The 23944-nt window shown below is 48.2% G+C and overlaps 1 protein-coding gene across 7 annotated transcripts in view; it reads left to right on the top strand.

Moving 5' to 3' along the window:
• LOC147729429 (zinc finger protein 212-like) overlaps positions 1 to 23944 on the top strand; it is a 152094-nt gene that overhangs the window by 111667 nt on the left and 16483 nt on the right. For 3 of the 7 annotated variants that reach the window (XM_086959761.1, XM_086959763.1, XM_086959759.1), the window contains one exon: positions 12049 to 12159. The exons of 1 other annotated variant lie outside the window; for it this stretch is intronic. In XM_086959761.1, coding sequence (XP_086815887.1) covers positions 12049 to 12159 — 111 coding nt within the window. Of the gene's footprint in view, positions 1 to 12045; positions 12160 to 23944 lie in introns of all 7 variants that reach the window. 3 more of the 7 variants (XM_086959762.1, XM_086959760.1, XM_086959758.1) reach the window with 1 other exon arrangement.

Raw genomic sequence — 23944 nt, 5'->3', positions numbered from 1 at the left:
CCCGGCACCTGTCAGGTATAAATATTACCAACGTTGCCTTAAGCAATGAGCGAACATGTTGCTGATGCCAGCTGCCTGCATGACCCCGTGTTGGTAAAAACTAGCACTCTGTCGCTGCAGCCTGCTATCCTGTGGTGGTGAAGCTACTGATTACCATTATCGCCGCTACAGCGCGACCTATGGTGCAGTACGCTTGAGGAGCCGTGCAGCCGTCCTCTGCGAAGACATCCAGCCCAGCTGCCCGCGGACGCTGTCACCCCTCCTTCCTCGACGCGCTGAGAGAAGCCGCTGCCTTTCTCGTGCAGAGAAATCCAGTCCCGGCGCTTCCGGTTTACCCTCGCGGGTGACTGGGATATCGAGAGAGACCCCTGAAGGAGATACCAATCCTCCATCATTCTATTCAGAGGTATGGTGTTGACTAAACCCTTAGACGAGAATTCTTGAAACAAACCTTGGCAAAACCAACTTAACTTAAGCTACTTACTTACTCCCCTTCTCACGTGTTAGGCTTAGGTCAGGCACACTGGGGTAGGCTTAGTTAGAAGCACCAGTTGAGTATGTTAGCCTAATGTATATATGACTGTATATATGTTTTATTACTTTTAAACCATTGTATGGCTAAGAAACCATATCAATGCTTTTACAGTTCTATTTCGCTATTCTTATCTTACTGTACGTACTTTTCATAATAACAGTTATTGCAATTGTGGCAATACATTTCTCTTGTACGAGAAGAAAGACTGTTCAATAAATGTTAACCCTTTATTGATAAACGCCCGTCTCTCTATTCTCTACATACTGTGAAAGTAAACTGCACTAGACTGACTGAGTGAAATCTATGTCTATTGTTTCACACGACCCTAGAGATCGACTCTTGATCTGAGGAGCAAAGTTGTCATGTTGCACGGTTGTTGGAAAGCTGAATCCCTTCTTGTCTGTGCCAAGGAAGCTGATCACTTCCTATGCAGAGAAGAAAGTTTCCAGTGACCTCTGAGCTAGTTGGTAACACAACCCAATTAAGTTTAGCATAGTCAGTGGAGGCCTGGAATATAAGCAGTTCCACGTCGATACTACTGTTTATGTTATTCCAATGCGCAGGGCCTAGTGGGAAACTAGGAACTACACTACACTTCTATTTATCCTTCACCATTGGACAAGCCAAAGCTGTTAAAAAAAACAGCTTCTATACCTCAGGATGGAAAATCTGAGAAGAAAATCCATCCGTCGACGATGACAACATCAGGTTCGTCGACGACAGCATCTAAACTACACCTGAAGTAGATCCCAGTTCCCTCGACCGGCGCGTCGACGAGGATATCGCCGGTGACGACTTCGACGCTGTAGGTACCTGTTACATTATCATCGTTGATGACAACCTCGATGTCGAAGATGATGACGCCAACGATGGTGTCGACGGCGATGACGACGACGAAGACTACGTCGATGACGTCAACATCTACAATGGTGCTGACGACGGTACCGTCGACTATCAGTCCATCGTCGTTGACGATCCACTCATCGTCGGCGATTCCTTCAACGACAACCTCGTCAACGATACACAAAGTTCAAATTTCAATAAAAAGCAGCCAAATACCTCCAGAAAGGACATCTCCTCGTAGAGTGACACCATTACCTCCGGCATTACTTTTGGATGAGGAATTTTCAGATGAGGATGAGGGTCCTTATGGAGATGCATACAGTCCATCCCAACTTCAAGTAAAATACCAGGACTCGGACACTGAAGATTATTACATGGAACAACAGCAATACCTTCCACAAGATAGACCACAAGAACAATTACATTACAACAGGGTATGGTGGCCATGCCGTCTTCACTTATTAGCGATTTGCAAGTCATGTTGTTAGATTATAAGAGGAGATTTCTATCTCAATCCTCTGAGCAACAATCAATGCAAGCGCCTCCTCTGCCACCTCCAGCCTATTCTTCTATCACAGCAGCTCCTCAACTACCTCAAACTCCGGAACCGGATCCAACAAAAAGTCGCCAGAATGTCATCACTGTGCTGGAGATGATGATTCATCAGATGATGATCAGAATGTAGAACAGGTCCCGAATCCAGATAGGGAATGGGACGAATGTCATTCTGGATCCTGCTTCACCAACACCGGATCCTATAGATTCTCTTCCAGAAGACATCGGAGGTTTCCATAAGCCCTTTCCAAACGGTTTGGTCTTTCCATTCCAACTGTACAATCGGAATACTTTCTTTATGATTTTAAGGAGCCTTACAGAAAATCTGTCCGTTCTCTCCCGATTTCACTTTCAATTCAAGGTCCTACCTTTGGGACTCAGATCCGCACCGCGGATATTCATGAAGGTATTGACCCCAGTAGCAGCGTTTCTCAGAAAACAGTCACTGCAGGTTTTTCCCTACCTAGACGATTGGTTGATAAAAGCTCTATCTTCTCAGGCAACTATAAGTGCAGTTGAAAGTTGCATTCAGCTTTTCAATCATCTGGACCTTCAACGCAACAAAGACAAGTCAGTTCTTCCTCCTTCCAGGTCGGCAAAGTTTCTGGGGGCCATTCTGGATACAACTTGTTGCAAAGCTTTCCCATTAGAAGAAAGACAGAAAAGGCTGATTTCTTCCACCCGTCAATTATAAAAAAGGCGGTCTCTCTGTCCGCCTATACAAATCTCTCCTAGGATCAATTTCATCTTGCATTCCCTTGATTCCGCATTGCAGACTTCGTATGCACCCATTACAAGAACAACTGTACATGCAATGGCGCCAGGCGGAAGATTCGTTCGACGACAAGGTAATCGTTACTCCTCTTATGAGAAAAGCGGTCAACTGGTGGATGATCAAAAACAATATCTCGAAAGGTCTCACTTTCACGGTGGCTCCAGCTCCTTTGATACTGACCACGGACGCCTCTCTAAAAGGCTGGGGGCGGTCTTGCAAGACCTTCAAGTAAGCGATCACTGGAAACCTGAGCAACGCATTCTCCACATCAGTCTTCTGGAGCTCAAGGCGATTCATCTGGCTTTACAGGCTTTCCTTCCGAGGATTCGGAACTCCACCATCCTGGTCCGTACAGACAACACGACGACCATGCACTGTGTGAACAAACAAGGTGGAACGAGGTCTCAACTGCTTTCCAGGGAAGCCCAGGAGATTTGGGAATGAATGATTCGGCGGAACATCTTCTGGGTACTCTCAACACAACAGCAGATACATTGAGTCGTCTGAAGTCAGTGTGTCATGAGTGGGAACTGGACCAGGGCACTCTCGACAGAATTTTCAATCGTTGGGGCACTCCGTCCATAGACTTGTTCGCCACCCCAGAAAACAAGAAATGCCGCTTTTACGCAAGCAGTGAACACCATTGAGGGTCGCTGGGGAATGCTCTTTCGATGGCCTGGTCAGGCGCATTTGTTTACGCCTTTCCTCCAATTCCCCTGATTCCAAGAGTATTCAGGAAACTCAAGATGGAACCATGCACAATGATTCGAATAGCACTGGCGTGGCCCCGCCAGTTTTGGCTCACTGAGCTTCTCCTACTCTCCCAAGATCAGCCGATTCACCTGCGGCCCATTCCTTCTCGATTGACGATGTCCCAGGGCCAAGTGGTACATTCGGATCCGAGCTCACTTCCGTTGACAGCGTGGCTCCTGAGCACCGAAAGTTAGAGAATTTAGATATTCCTCAGGAATGTAAAGAAGTTTTAGCTCCGGCCCGTTCACCAAGTACGAATAAAACCTATCATTCGAAATGGAAACGTTTCTGTTCATGGTGCCACCGAGAAAACATTCATCCTCGTCTGCTCCTCATCAGATCTTGCCTTACATCTTGTCTCTGGCCAAGTCGGGTCTCGCCCATTCTTCTATCAAGGTACACCCGGTGGCTATATCTAGGGTCAGACGGACAACCTCTGGCCCTTCCCTCTGGTCGGCAAGAATTGTCAAGCAATTTCTAAAAGGACTCTTTAGAGTTTTCCCTCCAGTTAGACCTCCGCCTCCAATGTGGAATCTCAATTTGGTTCTTACTCAACTCATGAGACCTCCGTTTGAGCCTATTAATGGAGCAGATCTTAAGTTTCTGTCATGGAAAGTGGCTCTCCTTCTCGCTTCAGCGTCAGCCAGGAGAGTTGAAGAACTTCAAGCTCTCGGGATTAAGGAGCCCTCTTTACAGTTTGAAAAGGACACTCTGATTCTAAGAACAAATCCGAAATTCATTCCAAAGGTTCCTTCGGATTTTAATTTGAATGAGTCGGTCATTCTGAAATTTCCTCCGCCTATGACTCCAGCGGAGAGGTCTCTTCACTCCTTGGATGTCCAGAGATGTTTGAAATTCTATCTTCAGCGCACCAAGGGTTTCGGGAAATCCTCCAAACTCTTTGTCGCTTTTAGTGCACCTCGAAAAGGATTTACCCTTTCAAAGCAAGGGGTTTCACATGGAATTGCCAGCGTGATTCACTACTGTCACCAAGCCACTGGTAAGCCGCTAGAAGGACGTGTCCGGGCGCACTTCACAAGATCAGTTTCATCTTCTGCTGCTCTTTTCGCTGGAGTTCCTATCAAGGACATTTGTAGGGCAGCTACATGGAGCAGTGCCCATACTTTCACAAATCACTTCTGCTTGGGCTCTTCACACGGAGTGAGGCGGCAGTGGGACAGGCAGTCCTGAGGAACCTCTTACAATAAGCGGTGAGCTTTCCCTTCTATCCCTCCTTCCTGTTATTGCACATTTTGTATCTGATAATATTTACTGACTAATGTTTCAATTTCTGTTTATTTTTTATGAAAACATGGATACAGAGTTATTGCAATATTTATTTCATAAAATGTGCTTTGTTGCTAACTGCTATCTACTCTGATACAAGCTATCGGAATCTATGAAAGTTCCAATACTGGAGTAAGAAAACAAGTTACTTACCTGTAACTTTGGTTCTCCAGTATTGGTAACTTTCATAGATTCCCATGCGCCCACCCTCCTCCCCTGGGAAAGCTCAGCCTTCAGCATATTTGGTTACTGTTACACAACGGCTATGAAAATCTGAGGCTCTCTCAGGAGGGTTCTATGGGGTGAGGCTAATCTGATTTGGTTGTTACATGATTTTGGTCTCTTTTGCAAAAAGAGGTAGATATGCTACAAAATGAGATGAGGACTAGGCCTTTCTTTCTCTTTTGTGCCTACTGCTATATTATTTTTTATTTACTGAGGCTCCCACTCCGACGACGGGGAATGATACAAGCTATGGGAATCTATGAAAGTTACCAATACTGGAGAACCAAAGTTACAGGTAAGTAACTTGTTTTCTTACCCAACTGCAGACAGCTATTTAAAACTTCCAGCTTGTGAATGAAGGCCCCAATCAGATATATGAATGTAGTTCTTGCCTCTAGTGCGGTTGTCCCATACTTGGTGACATTCCTAGGAAGACGAACCGAAGAGCTTGAGTGAAGCAGTAAAGCTTGAGATTAAGGCCAGAAGTTCAGTGTGAACTGTGTCCTTCAGGCTAAAACATAGGTAAGAATTCTGTCACAACCCCGCTTTCATACCTCTTGTTGTTCTCTATCGCCAGCATGGTTTTGAGATTCTAGTTCCCATGGGAAGAAACCTGTGGCCTTGTGTCTTTCAGCAGTTTTCTGAAAGCCTCCCTTCAAAGTGGCAGCCTTCCATTTTGAATTGCGAGCCTCTATGTCAGGCAGATGTTGCGTACACTGGCGATAACATGGCCCCGGAATGCAGCTGAAAATGAGAAACGAAATTGTGTCCCCAACTGATGTCGACCCTGGCCTTCCCCTCGTTATGGACACAGAGCCGAACCGGCGTTGGCCGACGTCGGTACCAGCGCAGACCGTTACTTTTGTACTCCTGTTCTCCACTGGTGTTCCCTATCACCCTGAGTGGCTACCAGAGGAAGGTGAGGAGGACTACGAGGGGTCTGTGGACCCTCTGGAAGACCAGTTGGAAGAACCGGACTGGAGAGAGGAGTTGGGTGAGGCCAGTGGTCTGGACACTTCTCCAGACCTTGGTATGCTTTCTCCCCCTCCTGTGCCCACGGAGGAGGGAGTCTCCTATGCTGTGGTGTTGCGTAGGGTGGCTAAGGCCTGAAACCTTGAGCTTCCTACAGTGGCGGCCAGGACTAACCTCATGGCCGAGGTGATTCAATCAGCAGCAGCCTTTTCATAGCCCCTGCTGCCGTTCAATGAGGCCCTCGCGAACATCCTACTGGGCACTTGGTCCAAGTCCAGCACAGGGGCTCCTGTGAATAGGAAGATTGCCCGACGCCCCCGCCTGGCCCCGGGCGACTCCATTTTCCTCTCCCAACACCCTACCCCGAGAGTTTGGTGATCCAAGCCTCAACTTTCAAGGGCACATTCCCAACTGCTCCCCCAGATAGGGAATCCAAGAAACTTGACCATTTTAGGAAGAAGATGTTTTCTTCTGTCAGCTTAGGTCTGCAGTCGGTGAACACTGCATGTCTCTTGGGCTATTACTCCCAAACTGTGTGGGACATAGTTGTGCAGGTGCTGCCACAGTCCCCAGAGGAGGCCCGAGCTTTGCTCTCCCATGCAGTTGCTGAGGGTAGAAATGCAGCAAATATATCCATACGATGTGGACTGGACCCGCCGACTCACTAGGCAGGACGATTTCAATGCTGATATCCCAGAGACGCTACGCCTGGCTGAGGTACACTTGCATTTCGGGTGATGTCTAATCAACTCTTTTGGATGTGCCCTTTGAAGGCTGTCGCTTGTTTGGTGACAAAGCGGACAACATGCTTCAGCGCTTTAAGGGCTACTGCCAGATCCTTGGGCCTTGCTATCACCTCTCGTTGCGTGCTGGCTGGCTTTCGCCCCTTTCCTGGCTACGGAAGGGGTGCCCCACCATGTACCACCCAGAGCCACAGGCCTGCGCAAGTTATCCAGCCTCTGCGGGGCCGGGGACGTGGGACCCAGCATTGTGGGTCTGGGGGCCAGCGGGCTGGGCAGTCCACCAAAACCCCCACTGCAGCAGCCTCCTTGTCCAACTTTTCAGGGCCAAAAGTTGCCAGTGGGTGGCAGGATTCTCCATCACCTCCCCCACTGGCTCAACATCACGTCAGACAGGTGGGTTTTGCAGATAGTCTTAAGGGGCTACTCCGTCCACTTCGAGACTACCCCTCCCTCCATGCCACCTGCCTTCCATTGCATGTCTGAGGATCACTTGGCCCTTCTCCGTCAAAAGTTACGGCTCTCTTGGCCAAGGGAGCCATCGAGTGAGTCCTTGTGCCAGACGTAGGTTGTGGTTATTATTCCCACTACTTTCTCGTAGTCAAGAATGACAAAGGCCTGCGTCCTATCTTGGACCTCAGGGACATCAACCACTTCCTATTGAAGAAGAAGTTCAAAATTTTGACATTGGCTCAGGTCCTGTCTGCCCTCGACCCTGGAGACTGGATGGTAGGTTTGGACGTGCAGGACGCATATTTTCACATCCCGCTCCTACTTGCCCACCGTCGTTACCTACGGTTCACTTTAGGCCACTAGCACTTTCAGTTCACCGTGCCCTTTGGCCATACTAGCGCCCTTCGGGTGTTCGCGAAAGTGATGGCTGTGGTCGCAGCTTATCTGCGCAGATCAGGGGTTCCAGTCTTCCCCCTATTTCAACGACTGGCTGTTGAAGGCGAGTTCGCCCCAAGCTGTCATGTCCCGCCTCCAGACTACAGCGGACCTCCTGCATTCGCTGGGGTTCACTATCAACGTGCTGAAGTCACACCTGATTCCCTCTCAGAAGCTCCATTTCATGGGGCAGTTCTGGACACAGCGCAGTTTCGGGCCTATCCTCCCGAGCAGTAAGTCCGGGATATTCGGACTATGATTCCCATCTTTCAGTCTCTGTCCCAAGTTTCGATCAGAATGACTGAGGCTGCTGAGCTTCATGGCCTCCTGCATCCTGTTGGTGGACTACGCCAGGTGGCATATGCGGGCTCTGCAGTGGGACCTGAAGTTCCAGTGGGCGCTGCATCAGGGGAATCTTTCTGATTGCGTCCAGATCACAGAGGGTTCTGCACACCATTTGCAGTGGTGGCTAACGAACCAAGATTGGGTCAACAGCAGATCCCTCTCCCTTCCCCAACTAGGGTTCACAGTGGTGACGGGGGAGGCCGCATGGGGGAGGCGGAGATCAGAGGCCTCTGGTCTCCGGCAGAGTCCGGGCTCCACATCAACCTTCTGGAGCTCCGGGCGATATGTCTTGCACTGAAGGAATTCCTTCCTTCTCTCAAAGGAAGAGTAGGGCAGGTGTTCACAGACAACACCACCGCCATGTGGTATTGCAACAGGCAAGGCGGGGTGGGGTCGTGGACCCTATGTCAGGAGACACTTCGTCACTGGAAGTAACTGAAACATCATGGCGTGTCCCTGGTGGTTCAACACCTGGTGGGTTCCTTGTACACCAGGGCGGACGAACTTAGGTGCCAGTGCATGATGGATCACAAATAGCTTATTGACTCAGAGGTGGCGCAAGGTCTCTTTCTGCAGTGGGTAGTGCCTTGGTTAGATCTATTCGCCGCCGAAGCAAACGCACAATGTCAGCAGTTCTGCATGTTGGAATTTCTCATCGCAAGTAGAGTTGCGGTCTTCTATACTCCTTTCCGCCTATACCACTTCTACCCAGAGTGCTGAAGAAGATCAAGCGCGACTGGGCCCAAGTCATTCTTGTGGCTTTGGGCTTGGCCCGAAGAGTCTGCGATCCCAAGCAACACGATAATTGATCCTCCGATAAGACTGCCCCTTCGGGAGGATCTTCTGTCGCAGGAGCAGGGGACAGTCCTCCACCTGAACCTGTCCAGCCTCCACCTCCATGCTTGGAGATTGAGCGACGACAGTTCACAGCTTTCGACTTGCCTCCCGAAGTCTGTTACATTATCTTGCCAGCCAGGCGTCCCTCCACAAAAACAGTATATGCCTGTAGATGGAACACATTTGTGGCATGGTGTACAGCAAAGACTGTGGATCCCCTTTCTGCCCCTCTTTCAGAGGTTCTCCACTTCATTCTTTCTTTGGCCCAGCAGGGCTCTACTCTGGGCACTCTGAAGAGCTATCTTTTGGCCATTTCGGCCTTTCTTCGCCTTCCTGATCAGCCTTCTCTTTTAAAGTCCCCTATTGTAAATCGCTTCCTTAAGGGCATTACTCACTTGTTTCCTCCTATTCCTTTCGTAATGGCCCAGTGGGACTTGAACCTTTTTCTGTCTTACCTTTTGTGCGCTCCTTTCAAGCCTTTCAGACTTTTGACCCTCAAAACTGCCTTTTTGGTTGCCATCACCTCTGCTCGCAATGAGAGTGAGCTTTAGGCTCTTTCTTCGAAACCTCCTATCCTGGCGGTTCATCCGGACAAGGTTCTCCTTCGCACTAGATTTTGGAAAAGGGGGTGGTGATGGACAGAGTTTCTGAATTAAGCAGAATACTCTCACCCAGTCAAGAGATCAGGGCTAGATCCAACACCGTTATTTAGCTCACTGCACCATCCCAGTTCAGAACCTGGCTACATGCAAATTAGTCTGTCCCTGTCCCAGTGCATGATGGGAACAGGGCAAACCAAACTACCAAGCCAATTCTTACACTGGGAAGGAAACAAGCTTCCGGGGACCGGTTTCTGTCATTTCAGCCGTCGTCGGCCCGGCTTGCTTGAGTCCTTATGTTGCAATGAGCAAGGGACTCACGTCTGAGTATACCCTCCCACACATAGTGTGGACAAAATCGATTTTGGAAAAGGGGGTGGTGATGGACTAGACCTTCACTTCTTCCCAAAGTGGTTACCTCTTTCCACATAGGACAGACAATCACTTTGCCCACCTTCTTTCAACCCCTGCATCCTTCTAAAGAGGAGAGGCTCCACCGTCTTGATCCAAAATGTGCGCTTTCATTATATCTGGATCGCACACACAATTCCAGGTGGATGATTGGCTCTTTGTTGGCTATGTGGGCGCCAAGAAAGGTCGGGCTGTGCAGAAACGAACCCACTCTTAATGGGTCGTTCTTTGCCTCAACATTTTTTATTCCTTGGCGAAAAAGGAACCTCCAGTGGGGTTGCATTCCCATTCCACCAGGGCGACGGCAACCACGACTGCTTTGGGACGTGGTGTCCCACTTCATGACATCTGCCAGGCAGCCACGTGGGCTTCATTGCACACGTTCACTAAACATTACTGCCGGGACAGCCAAGTCCGGAGAGATGACTTCTTTGGTCGTTCAGTTCTCCAGGACTTTCTGGTGTGAACTTAGTTTGCAGACTCACCTCAGGGGTTGGTATTGCTGGGGTATCTATTCTAAGGAAAGGAATCTCTAACTAATAGTCTCTTTCAGATGAACAAGTTACTTACCTTCGGTAACAATATATCTGTAAGAGACATATATTAGTTATGAATTCCTTACCATCCCACCTATTCTCCCCGTTCTGCAAACTGGCTTCTAGAGTCCCTGTCGGGCCCTAGTTTTGTGCACTAGTGGTCCGTGTAGTGAATGCTCTGCACTTCTATTATGGAATATTGTGTAAAGAACTGACGTCAGCGCACAGGGGCGGTGTCTAAGTAGATAACACAACGTCATTCCGATGATCACGACGCCAACGAGAAAAACGAAGTCAACCGGCGCTACCTACCGACGTGCAGGGGTGCTGCTGAAGAAAAAATCTCCAGATCCAGTCTGACACCTGGGGGTAAATCTAAGGTAAAGAATCCATAACTTGTTCATTATAACCACTGGAGACTTGAATGTGCACACAGACACACTCACACATCACAATGCTAAGAACCAAAAGTAATATATCACCGATTGCTCTTTCTCTGCATTCTTGCAAACTTGGCTGCAGAAGCCCTTGACTGCCGGGCAGAAGCCTTGATTGGGACCCTAAAACAAGTTCCCCTATGGCAACACGTCTTCTCCACAGCGAGCTCCCATCTGGGCACCAGGATTTCCTGCCTAAATACCTTTTACTCAACCTGAGGAGACGTTTCTAGAAACCTCGCCCCGTCTTCAATTAGGAAAACTGCGCTGACCATACTGGTCTGTGTCAGGGTCATGACAGAAGCTGGCCAGGCCACTGTCTTTTGACTGAGTCAGAGCTGTAGATTCCACACATTTCTCTGGCAACAGCAATCTCTGCTCTGAAAGGTACCAAGTGCGCATCTCGCACATTATCCTAGTGAAGCTTATGAAAGTCTCTAAAAGTACAGTAATCAACCTTGGATGTGAATAGCCTATACAATCTGTGTGATCTAGGGGCCTGCCTATGTGCGCAAAGCTCAAGCTAGACCGAGTCAGAATTCAAGATGGCATGAGGGCATGTCAAAGCCAATAGTAAGAACTTCACAATACTTCCCAATGTACAACAGAAGGCACATTTGAGCTCCACTGCATATAACACTACTTTCCGAGACAGAGCAGTACATTTCCCACCCTTCTCTCTCTCATGCTTTCAAATGCACATCCCACACCTTCGGTTCTTGGCAAGGCTGTAAAAAGCAAACTGTCCCCCTCTGCAGCTACAAGGAGACACAAAAGAAATGTTCAAGCAAAAAAGTCACATGCAGGAAGCATGATGTTGTACATTCAAGAAAACACCTAATATCAATGAAAACAATGGTAGTCAAAGGTCATCTCGAGGTCCCTATACATGGGAGGGCCTCTGGTACCAAAGCCACCAATCAAATTTCAGTAGTATCTGCAAGTCTTCTGCAAGGACTCGCGTCCCCAGATATCTATATTTTTAAAACTTTAATTTCTCTGAAAATACAGAACCGATTTACACCAATTACAAAAATCACGCATTCTGTACCAACATCTAGCTTTCCGCCAAATTTGGTGTAATTCCGTTCTGCAGTTCAGGCTACAGTCATGTTCAAAAAATGAAAAATTCCCAGGCATAACATGGGTAAAATGCGTTTTGAGACCCTCCCTCTTTTTTTTTTCTTGGCCCCCACTTGACTTATCACCCTGAAACTTTCAGCACAGGATTTCATGGAGATTCGTCAAGCAGCGCAAAGTTATTGACAAAACCAAAAACTCTTATACTTTGGAATGTGTTTTCATAACAGGATCTGGAGTTCCAACAACAGTGACATCCATTGGAATTAATGAAGATGGAGAAATGTATCCAATTGATTTCCAAGACTGTCAGAGAAGAGAAAGCGGAACCCGACCTTCAGGTGAGAAAGTGCCCCATTCTCAACCAGTGAACTTAACCAATCCTTCAGGTGAGAAAGTGCCCCATTCTCAACCAGTGAACTTAACCAATCCTTCAGGTGAGACAGTGCCCCATTCTTAACCAGTGAACTTAACCCGACCTTCAGGTGAGAAAGTGCCCCATTCTCAACCAGTGAACTTAACCAATCCTTCAGGTGAGAAAGTGCCCCATTCTCAACCAGTGAACTTAACCAATCCTTCAGGTGAGAAAGTGCCCCATTCTTAACCAGTGAACTTAACCAGTCCTTCAGGTGAGAAAGTGCCCCATTCTCAACCAGTGAACTTAACCAGTCATTCAGGTGAAAACGTGCCCCATTCTTAACCAGTGAACTTAACCAGTCCTACAGTTGAGAAAGTGCCCCATTCTTAACCAGTGAACTTAACCTGTCCTTCAGGTGAGAAAGTGCCCCATTCTTAACCAGTGAACTTAACCAGTCCTTCAGGTGAGAAAGAGCCCCATTCTTAACCAGTGAACTTAACCAGTCCTTCAGGTGAGAAAGTGCCCCATTCTCAACCAGTGAACTTAACAAATCCTTCAGGTGAGAAAGTGCCCCATTCTTAACCAGTGAACTTAACCAGTCCTTCAGGTGAGAAAGTGCCCCATTCTTAACCAGTGAACTTAACCAGTCCTTCAGGTGAGAAAGTGCCCCATTCTAACCAGTGAACTTAACCAGTCTTTCAGTTGAGAAAGTGCCCCATTCTTAACCAGTGAACTTAACCAGTCCTTCAGTTGAGAAAGTGCCCCATTCTTAACCAGTGAACTTAACCAGTCCTTCAGTTGAGAAAGTGCCCCATTCTTAACTAGTGAACTTAACCAGTCCTTCGGGTGAGAAAGTGCCCCATTCTTAACCAGTGAACTTAACCAGTCCTTCAGGTGAGAAAGTGCCCCATTCTTAACCAGTGAACTTAACCAGTCCTTCGGGTGAGAAAGTGCCCCCTTTTTTTTTAAAACAGTTTTTATTGAGAAGAAAAAGCATTGGTGCAAATAACATATTGTCGTGTTGACATGTCCACAGTAGAGAGCAAGACATTGGCATCATCTAATACATACAGAGTACAGAATATGACATACATTCGCTACTTCCGGGGGTCCCCCAGTATACTCAGTGCACATGTTGGAACAGGAACCATTCCTCCATACCATTGTTGGGGTCACGTAGTGGTCTGTGTGGTCCATGCTGGTGGGAGGGGTACAGTGTCATTAATATGGCAGACCAATAAACCTTGCCTCTCTCGTCGCATTTCCACTGTTGGGGAGATACAGATTTTCCCTCGGTATTTGTTCCATTTCCCCCATTTACGATCCCATTTCCCGGGGCATCCCTGTCCTTAGAAAAACGTTTTTCAGCTATTATGGCCCGTCCATGTCTTTAGCCCAGTCTGACACTAGCGTGCTAGTGTCCTGCCCCCATTTCTGTGCAATATTACGCTTAGCAATCGTCCATCCCATTGCGGCCCAATCTTGTTCCATCTGTGAGAGGTCAGTCTTGTCCCATATGTTGAGGAGGCAGAGTTTAGGAGAGGGGTGCAGGGGCTTATCACACGTCCTGGCTAGTTGGAGTGTCACCCTTTCCCAATAATTTTGTGCGAGTGGACATTCCCAAAGTTTATGTAGGAAAGTATCAACTTGGTTGTAGTGACGAAGACAGAGCGGATCTGGTCGCCTCTTCAGGCGGAACAGTAATTGAGCATCAAAATATGCACAATGTAGTATTTTAAGCTGTACGAGGCAAAGACGCATTGGGATTGCCACCTCTAGAGGAGAGGCGAGCGTGTCCCTCCATTGTTCGTCATTTATGTCCCCCAAGTCATATTCCCATTTTGTGCGTACTTTATGCATGGGATCCGTGCGATTGTTTCCCACTTTTTGATATGTTAGGGAGATAGCCTTACGTTCCATGGGATCCAATAATAACCGATCTTCGAGAGGAGAAGAGTCCGGGAGAGGGATTCCCCTTGGTAAGGCCGCAGAGACAGCTTGTCGGATTTGAAGATATCTAAACGTCTCCGAGGGCTCGAGGTGTTTAGTCTGGAGGTCAGAGAATGTGGCCAGTTTCCCCTTCACCCATATGTCTTCCATTGGAGAGATCCCAATAATGCCCCACTAATCAAATCCAGGGCAGCAACTGAGTCTACCCAGGATTTCTGGTTCCCATAACGGGGTTGCCTTCGTCAAGCGATTGTGCCACCCCAGTCTCCTCGTAATTCTGTGTCATATTTCAACAGTACGAGCCGTGGGGCCTGTCAAGTGGAGCCTACGGGGCTGGTATACAACACCCTGTTATATCCCCCTCTACCCATGAGCCAGTGGTCGGTGCAGAAGCCTGGATCGTCGTGAGGGGCGAAAACCCAATTATTATTTGCTGTCAGTTGGGATGACTGATAGTAAAGTCATAGATCAGGCAATCCTATCCCCCCGTCATACCATCCCACGGTGAGTTTGGTTATGGCGATCCAAGGTGGACGGTGCTCCCAGAGCAAACCCCGCACCAACACTGTCGATTTGGGCAAAGTATGATTCTGGGATTGGGTATGAAGCATTCTGGAGGAAACCCAGGAGCGCAAGCATCTTAAACAGGGATGCCCGTCCCAAAAGGGTAAGAGGGAGCGTCTGCCAATGGCTGGCATTCGATTTAAAACGTTGGAGGGGCTCCAGTAGATTCCGCTCAAAAAAGAGATTAGTGTCTGAGGTCACGAACACACCCAAATATCGGAAGCCCTGAGTGGCCACGGGTATCTCGTATCCCTAGGGTCAGTTGGGGGCTCGCCCCACAGTGTGTACATCTGGGATTTGGACCAATTTGTGTGTGGCTAAATGGTTAGAGCGGCAGACCCTGATGCAGAGGTCTGGCCCGGGACCAGGGTTCAATTCCCCGCCTCGGCGGGTCTTGGGCTCAAAATTCCACGAACCTGATAATTCTCACCTCGGTGCCTATTCCAATCATGGAGTCCCACTCTGCAACTCTGGGCAATAGCTTGCTTAATCTCCACAACGGCCCCCACAACGCTAAGGATGCCTGGCCTCCACCTTGGGGGTGCCCAGGAGTGGACGCCTCGCAGGGAAAGCCAGGATGGGTTCCACAGCGGTATTCGTACAAGCGCCATGAGACCCTTGCGGGTGAGTAGTGCGCTATACAAGTATCAATTTACATCCGATATCCAGAATGCACTCTAAAAATATAAAATATATGAAGCACTCTCCGCAGCCAACGAGCTGGGGATATATTTTATATTTTTAGACGTGGCATTCCTGGACTATATCCCGCGTATAGTAAATTGTCCTCGTGTCTCGGCCTTCCCTATCTCACCCGCAAGGTCTCATGGCGCTAGTAGAAGCAGGGTGAACGGGCAGCCCTGCTTCGTACCCTGGAAGTGCCCCATTCTTAACCAGTGAATTTAACCAGTCCTTCGGGTGAGAAAGTGCCCCGTTCTTAACCAGTGAATTTAACCAGTCCTTCGGGTGAGAAAGTGCCCCGTTCTTAACCAGTGAATTTAACCAGTCCTTCGGGTGAGAAAGTGCCCCATTCTTAGCCAGTGAACTTAACCAGTCCTTCAGGTGAGAAAGTGCCCCATTCTTGACCAGTAAAGTATGGATGCTTGTGCAGCCCCGTTGACCCGTTTGGATCCTAAATCACAGCGAAACAGTGGACCTTTCCCCAAAACATTATCTTAGTTTTTTCATGGTCACCACTAGGTCGTTCACTCCCCTGGGATAGCGATGAGGTGCCTCCTCGTCTCCAGACTCATTACATGGCTCAATTCATAAGTTTTGGGACAAGGACAGTTAGCAGCACACAAACTGCATCTTCTGGATCAGGTGCACACACCACGTGTTCTGTTCAGTTGCATATTTTTTTGGTCCAGCGTCTGTTACATGTTGTTTTGGTCTAGTGTCTAAATCCTTTTCTTCTTGCTTGAGGATTTCTGCTATTTTTTTCCTCGCCCCCATGGTGCAGATTCCTGGTTTTCTGCTGCTTCTCTCGTTGCTCCAAGCCTGAAACCCTCTCCTGAAGCTCTTTCATGAAATCAGCTTCACTAGTGGCCTTCTATATTAGAGTCCAGTTTTTCAATAAAAATTAATTTACTACTACTCATCTTCTTCTCCCCTATCCACCCCCCCCCTGCATGGGACGACACCAGGTGGCCCCCCACCTTTGGAAACCCACCCACCCAAACGGACTAGGCACGCAACCTCAGCGTCATATTGGACTCCTCACTCACCATGAATCGCCAAATCAACGCCGTCTCCTCCGCATGCTTCAACACACTCCACATACTACACCGGAGGTTCAAGAGGATCCCCCCGTCATTCTCGCACTCATCACCAGCAGACTAGACTATGGCAATGCCATCTTCGCCGGAACCAACAAAAAACTCATCTGCAAACTCCAGACCGTCCAGAATGCCACAGCCGGTCTAATCCTAGATATCCCATGGCACAACCACATGACCCAACACCTCCAAGACGTCCACTGGCTCCTAGTCGAACCTTCAAGGTGCTCACTCACGCCTACAAGGCCCTCCACAACACCATACACCAATACCTCAACAACAGAATCTCCTTCTGTGCCCCCAAGAGAAAACTCCGCTCAGTCGACCTCTGTAGCCACCATCCCTTGCATCTACAGGACCAGAGCAGTTGGAAGATCCTCCTCCTACCTCGCAGCCAAGACCGCGAACAAACTCCCCCTTCACCTCTGACGGAGCCCGACACTGCACCAATTCAGGGATCACCTCAAGACCCGGCTCTTCGAATGACCCTAACAGAGCTGCCCACCCCCAGCGCCTTGAGACCCTCACGGGTGAGTAGTCCGCTTTACAAATCCCTGACTGATTGATTGATATTTATTTCATATTTTTTTATTGTCTCCCTGAGATCTCTGCTGAGCTCTGAGAATCTATGGTATTGTGAGTATCGCAATGGATTTGGTCTTTGCCTGATCTCTTCTTTAGACAAGAATCCTTATTAGGTACTTACTTAAATTGTCTCGGCCTGTCTTGCAAACATTGCTTTGTGTTGTAGACATCTGCAGACGTTAGTAGCTAGATACAAGCCCCGTGGTCTTGCATGATGGGCCTTTATTTTCACAAGCCCCACAACCAAAACACTTGTTGTTCCCGGACTTGTCTCCTGTTCATAAGAGACAGATCCTGTGGGCAAAAGCATGGATGGTCCAGGTGACAGCAGAACCATCCCAAGAAGTAATCCCTCCCCTAGCACTGGAGCCTCCTGTGAGGCGCCCGTAGGCTTCGAGTCAGCCCTCTAACAGGTCCTGTGGGCAGAAACCTGGATGATCGAGCTGATAGTGGGGCCATCGGTTGGAACCGGCACTGTCTGAATGGCCGAAGGGATGCCCCAGCCAGGAAGAAGGCACTGCTGCTGTCAAGAGCAGGCGATAACACACACTGCACAACCCGTGCTCACCCTTGAGTAGCTTGGCACTGACCAGCCAGGCGTCCCTCAGAAGCAATGTGTAAAGCAACAAAGTGCTGCATGACACAAAAGAGAAACTTCACACGACGTTGAGAAATGCTGTTTATATTCAACACACACATTAAACAATGCAACATGAATATCATGGAATCTGGAGCATAAATCCCACTTGGCAATGTTACTAGCAGTACTAGGCCCAGTTGGTGTTGATCAGATCTCGATAATATGCAGACATGGGGACAAGTCCCAATTTAATCCCCACAAAGCACCCTTATGCGGTGCGACACGTTGCCAACCCAGTTGGCCCACCCTCACGATCCTAATAATGCAATTTCACACAGCTATAGAGTGCACCCTGGCATACAACGATATGAGTAATATGTACATACACTGAGTTATAACACTTTTAGCTGCACCACAGTAGGAGGCCATGTATGTAACCCCATTGTTGAGAGGTTAAGTACTTTTGGCTCGAGAACAATGTATAAACCAACACCGCAAATCAGTTTCGTGCAGCACTGGCGGTCAACAGACGGTCACTCACTCTCAATTTGCACCGCTACGCAGTGCTACAGATACCAGCCTGGTCTGTATGGGCACTTTCTCACACACCCGACACCCTAATGCGGTGCCACTGATACCAAACAGGTCAATAGATAACACTCCGTCAACCAAGTGGCTTCAAGCCTCGTGCCGCCATCCAGTTCACCCCCACTCTCACAGACACCCTGGATGGAAGTTCACCAGTCCCTCCCTGCGGACACTAGGCCATGCATGGCTGAGGTCACACTTTGTGTGGGTCCCCGTAAAGCAGGTTAGGATAGACAATAAGCATAAACAAGAGGTAGACGTAAACAAAGGGGAACTTGGCGTCACTCAGGAAGTTCACTATCAAGTTTCGAAGCAGAAATGGGCTGAGAGCAACAGTTCGGTACAACCAGGGGTCCACCAGGGTCTTTTGGTTCTAGCCTAGGTCTGCGAAACACAGGGTGGCGTCATGCAGTCTGTTGACTTGCTCCCCAGCCTTCTCGGAAGCGTGCCTCCGGCCTTGTCAGTTCCTGTCACTCCTACCTGGCGTCACAAAGCCTTCAGAAGTGCCAGATGGGAAGAGGACAGTTGGCCCACTGTGATGGGGCCATTGAGAGAGCAAACAGGGAATGGGTAACAACACTCAGTGGACCCTTTCGGCTTGAGGAGCCACCAAAACGGTTACACGTTGGCTCAGGTTGTGCCCCAGCAATCTGGGCACAGGGTCTGCTACTCAACGGAATGAGTCACACCAGACACTTCAGATTACACGAAGTAGAGGTGCAATTTCGTACCTCCCTGGAAATGCAGCACTATGTCCGGCAGACCTTGATGTTGGTTGCACCAAACTATTCCGGTCACATATACAGGCGCAAGTTCTGCAAAGCCTCATGCGATAGAATGAGATTGCAATGGATGCATCCCCCACCTCCGGTGGTTACAACCTGTGAATTGGACACCGCATGCAATGAGCATGCAGTTGACGTGGCGCACAAAAGAAATGCGGCCCAGTCAACGAACCGGGCCTCTTTGGCTCGTGCAACCGGTGAATCTGCTCACCACCAACCAGACGCTTGTGCGTGCTGAGGTCCCTGAAGTACAGGAACCACTTAGCTGCAGATGTGTGCTACTTCTTGTTCTCTTCCAAGATATACTCATCAAAGTCATAAGCACTGAATAGTCCCGCCCACGTGCGGGACCCCGGAGCAATAGCCAATAATATGCATATATCTACATATATATATATATATATATATATATATATATATATATATATAGCGGTGGTGTTGGGCGGAAAATACAAATAAAAATATTTAGCACGACCTTGGGTACGCTTCGTCTCTTGGGAGAAACGATTCCTGTGTGCTGGAGGCGATAACAAGGATATAGATATATAGATATATAGATATATAGATATATAGATAGATATATATGTGTATAGATATATATGTGTATAGATATAGATATAGATAATGCATATACACATAAATATGCAGCCTGAAATACACCATACTAGGCTAAAAAAACTGCCATTATTGCATGCAACACTTTTACATTTGCTAAATAAAGACATATATAATGCATTATATGATAATGTAAAGAAGAAACACTGCCTTGGGTTTCTTTGAAGCACACAACCTTTATTTTCAAAGGTAAAAACAGGCAGGATCACAGAGGCAGCTTTAGCCTAGATAGGCTGCATAGTAACAACTGAAAAACTTGGCGCCGTGCCTTTAAGACCTCCATGAGCCTCGAGGCTCCCATCATGCACCACAGGTGACAGTTAGGTCAGTTCTTTTTTCCGGCTCCTTCTGTGAGGATCCTGGAGCATTGAGCTCGCCAGTTTGTGATATTTTATCACTTTATTCTGGTATTTCTCAAATTTTTTCGTCTTTACTCGACGTCTTTAGTCATTGTTTTGACTAATTCAACAATCTTTTCCTGGTTTTTGACTATTTTTCCAGTCATAATGCCGGCCTTATTTGTTAAGTGTCCGGCCTGTGGTAAAAAAATGGCCAAGTCAGACCCTCATTCGGTTTGTGTAGCTTGTTTACCATCTTCTCACAAGCCAGAACTCTGCTACCACTGCAGTAAGTTGTCTAACCGAACTCTCAAGGAGAGGAAAAAGAGCAGGCTTCAGTCCATGTATGACAGAGGAGAAACTGTGAGTGGAAGAGAAGATGTTCATTCCAAGAGGCCTTCTTCGCACAAAGAGCGCAAAGACAAAGGGAAGAAGAGAAAACATTGGTCCCCTACTGCGTCGAGGGACAGATCTAATTCCAGATCTCCTGTGTCTGCAAGACCTGCTTCAAGATCTAGATCTCCTCAAAGACAGTCGGTGCACTCTCCGAGAAGACGTGAGCATACTCCTCCGAGAAAGTCTCCATCAGGGAGGAGGAGGTCTTCACCTTCGCCTAGATCATCACGTCGCCATTCTTCGAAAAGGCACGATACTAAATCCTCTACAAGGTCTACAAATTCGAAAAGGGGCTATTCGCCGACACTGTCATCAACTCCTCCAAGTAGGATTTCACCGATTGATGGCGTGATTACATTTAATGAGGTTCTCTGTCGTGGAGCAGCTAAACTTAATATCGAAATGCCGGTCTCTACCACCAAGACAACGGTCATTTTCGAGACTTTGCACCAAAAGCTAACGTCAAGGCCCTTACTTCCTCTGGTGCCAGGTCTGTTGGAGCCAGCGGAACACAAGTTCTTAACTCCAGCAGCATTGGAAGCGGTTCCTTCTCGGATCGCTAAGAAATATAAAGCACCGAACAATGATCCGTTCTTTCTGAGGGCTGAGCCAAAACTGGATTCTGTAATTGTCTCAGTAGCATGTAAGAATCAAACGGGAGCGGCGTCATCTTCTGTGCCGCCGGATAAAGACAGTAAGACTATGGACTCAGTAGAAAAGAGAATGTGTGCCACCTCTGCTTCCTACATGAAAGTCGCCAGCGCTTCAGCTTTGCTGGGTCGCTATGACATGCCCTATGGGACTCCATGTCTCATTTCGCAGAGAAGCTTCCAAAAGAAGACGAACACGATTTTCTGGAGATCTTACATGAAGGTGGACTAGTAGCTAACCAGGTGATTAGTGCAGCCGCTGATGCTTCTGACTTGTCTACGCATGGTTACGCGCATGGACTCTGCGCCAGGCGCTCCACTTGGTTGAGGCTCACGGGTCTTAAGCCTGAGGCACAACACCGAATTCTTAACCTGCCTTTTAACGGAAAATCACTCTTTGGATCTCATGCTGATGATGAGATGTCACGTATGAAAACAGAACTTGATACAGTGAGAGCTGTTGGTCTTGAGAAATGGAAGGATTTTAAGAAAAAATACCGTCCGTACGACAGGAGACAGAACCTGCAGAGGGTTCAAACCCCTCAATGGTAGTCTCAGCAGAATCAGGGAAGATTTCAGTTCTCCCAGCGTCGTCCTGGTTGAGGAAGAGGTGGCATTTCCAGGCAGTCTGCATCTGGAAACAAGCAGCAGCAACAAAAACAGTGAGCTTTTGCTTCCCCTGACCCCGTTACCCACTCCGGTGGGGGGAAGTGTTCGTTTTTGCCTGGAAGAGTGGACAAACATCACAATAGACAAATGGGTTCTGAATATTGTAAGGATGGATATGCCATCAGATTCAAGTCCCCCCCCCGCCTTCCATTCCTCCTCAAAAGTCTGTGACCCATCGTATTCATCTTTTGAGACAAGAAGTGTCTGCCTTGATCTTAAAGAATGCCATCGAGCAGGTCCCAAAGACACAGCGTCGGCAAGGCATTTACTCCCGATATTTTCTAGTTCCAAAGAAAGGTCCAAACAAGGAGTTCAGGCCCATACTAGATCTCAGGCGCCTCAACCAGTTCATTCGGCGAGAAAAGTTCAGAATGTTGGCGTTACATCAAATAATTCCACTTCTGCATCAAGGGGACTGAATGTGCTCCATAGATCTTCAAGATGCTTATTTTCACATCCCCATCGCCCCAAAGCATCTGAGGTTTCTAAGGTTTTGCATCCAAACAAGCCACTTCCAGTTCACAGTCCTGCCCTTCGGGCTAAAGTCAGCTCCTCGCACGTTTTCAAAGTGCATGGCAGTCGTAGCGGCTTTTCTGAGGAAGAAGCACATTTTTGTCTATCCCTACCTAGATGATTGGCTGCTAAAGAGTGCGTCTCCGGTTCTGATTCAACAACATCTCACGTTCTGCATACTTCAGCTGCGGAGTCTGGGCCTGCACGTAAACTTCAAGAAGTCTATCCTCAATCCAACACAGAGGATACACTATCTGGGCACACTTCTGGATTCAAAGGACGCAAAAGCGTATCCTTCGGAGGAGAGACTATCCTCTATTCTCCTCAAGTGTCAAACGCTACTGAAGACTCCTCGTCCCACGGCCAGGCAGATCTCGTCTCTTCTAGGGTCCATGGTGTAGGAGAGTAGGGTCTGCAATCCTATGGTCACCCCAGATTTTTGCTTTTTGCTTCACTGGTTTACGACTTTCCCTGGCTGTGGGCCTGCTAATCAGACCCACAGCCTAGCTGTTCTCTCTCTAAATTGACATCCATGTACTTTAGGTGCATTTACCAATTGGTATTGGGTCACTCTAGTAGGTCCTTGTACAGTGTACCATAGGTACCCAGGGCATAAGTGAACCCAAGGCCTACCAGGGGCTGCAGAATGCATTATGCCACCCCTGGCTGGCCATCCAAATCTGACACAACTGGCTGATCAATCAGCTGGGGCAAGGTGGTGTAATCACCATTTGCTTTAGATATAGTATACCTATATCTAAACCTAAGATGGACACATATCCTCCTATAAGTCACTCCTATGGCAGGCCTTAACAATCCTGGAGGCAGAGTGCTTGGAATTATGTGAGATAGAGCTCTAGCATGAGCTGAGCCTGTCTGCAGCTTTCGGAACCAAGTCCTTTAGCTGTTTCCATGATAACGCTATACCATATACTCTTAAGTGCATTATAATCCTTGCGGTTATTGCTAACTTTGGCATAGCATTATCAAAACATGTTGAGTAAGGTGTCATACGAATTGGAATACTACCCCCTCGCCAATTTTGGCGACGGGGGTAGCATTCCACCCTTCTAGAGGGACACGACATGTATGTAACTGTGAACCCCGGTTAATGGTAATTCACAAAATGGATGCTGCCACCGCAGACACAAGTCTGACCTCCTGCTGCTAGGAGTCCTTCCAGCGAGGGAGGCTTGGACAAAAGGTGTCCTGCCTTGGGAGGTGCTAGCACCACCCCAGACAGGATTTTGTGTATTAGGTAGGACCGGGCTGAAAGGAATGAGACATGCCTGGAGCACACAAGGTGCCCTGTGCATACACCGGTTCAAACCAGTTGCTGGGGCACTCCAGCCCCAGCTCTGGCGTCACACCGGACAAAGGATAGGGGGTGTAACCACCCCCCTTCCTGGTCCCACCCATAGGAGGGACCTAGTGATAGTACAGCCCCCTTTAGCAGGATAAATGTAGGAGCTGGTCCCATTCCAAATCAGATTAATCCTGAACTGAAATTCTACAAGAAGAAACTCTGGACTTCGACTTTCTACACAAAAGACTGAAGAAATCTCCCTTGTGGGCAAGGAGTGTCCACCCTGCACAAGCAGGCACCATCAAGCGTCCAGCAGCTTCACTTTGTCGTCTTCCCTCGAGGATCCAAACTTCAGAGCCCGACGAGACCCGGATTCCCAGACCTCTCCGACCTCAACTCACATCTGCAGCACAGCTGAGATCCGTGGGTGCGACGTGACACGTAGGACCGG

This window comes from Lissotriton vulgaris, chromosome 2_2 (genome assembly GCF_964263255.1).
Source record: "Lissotriton vulgaris chromosome 2_2, aLisVul1.2, whole genome shotgun sequence".
NCBI lineage: Eukaryota > Metazoa > Chordata > Amphibia > Caudata > Salamandridae > Lissotriton > Lissotriton vulgaris.
The sequence above is the reverse complement of the archived record's forward strand: the minus strand, read 5'-3'. Positions and strand labels throughout refer to the sequence as shown.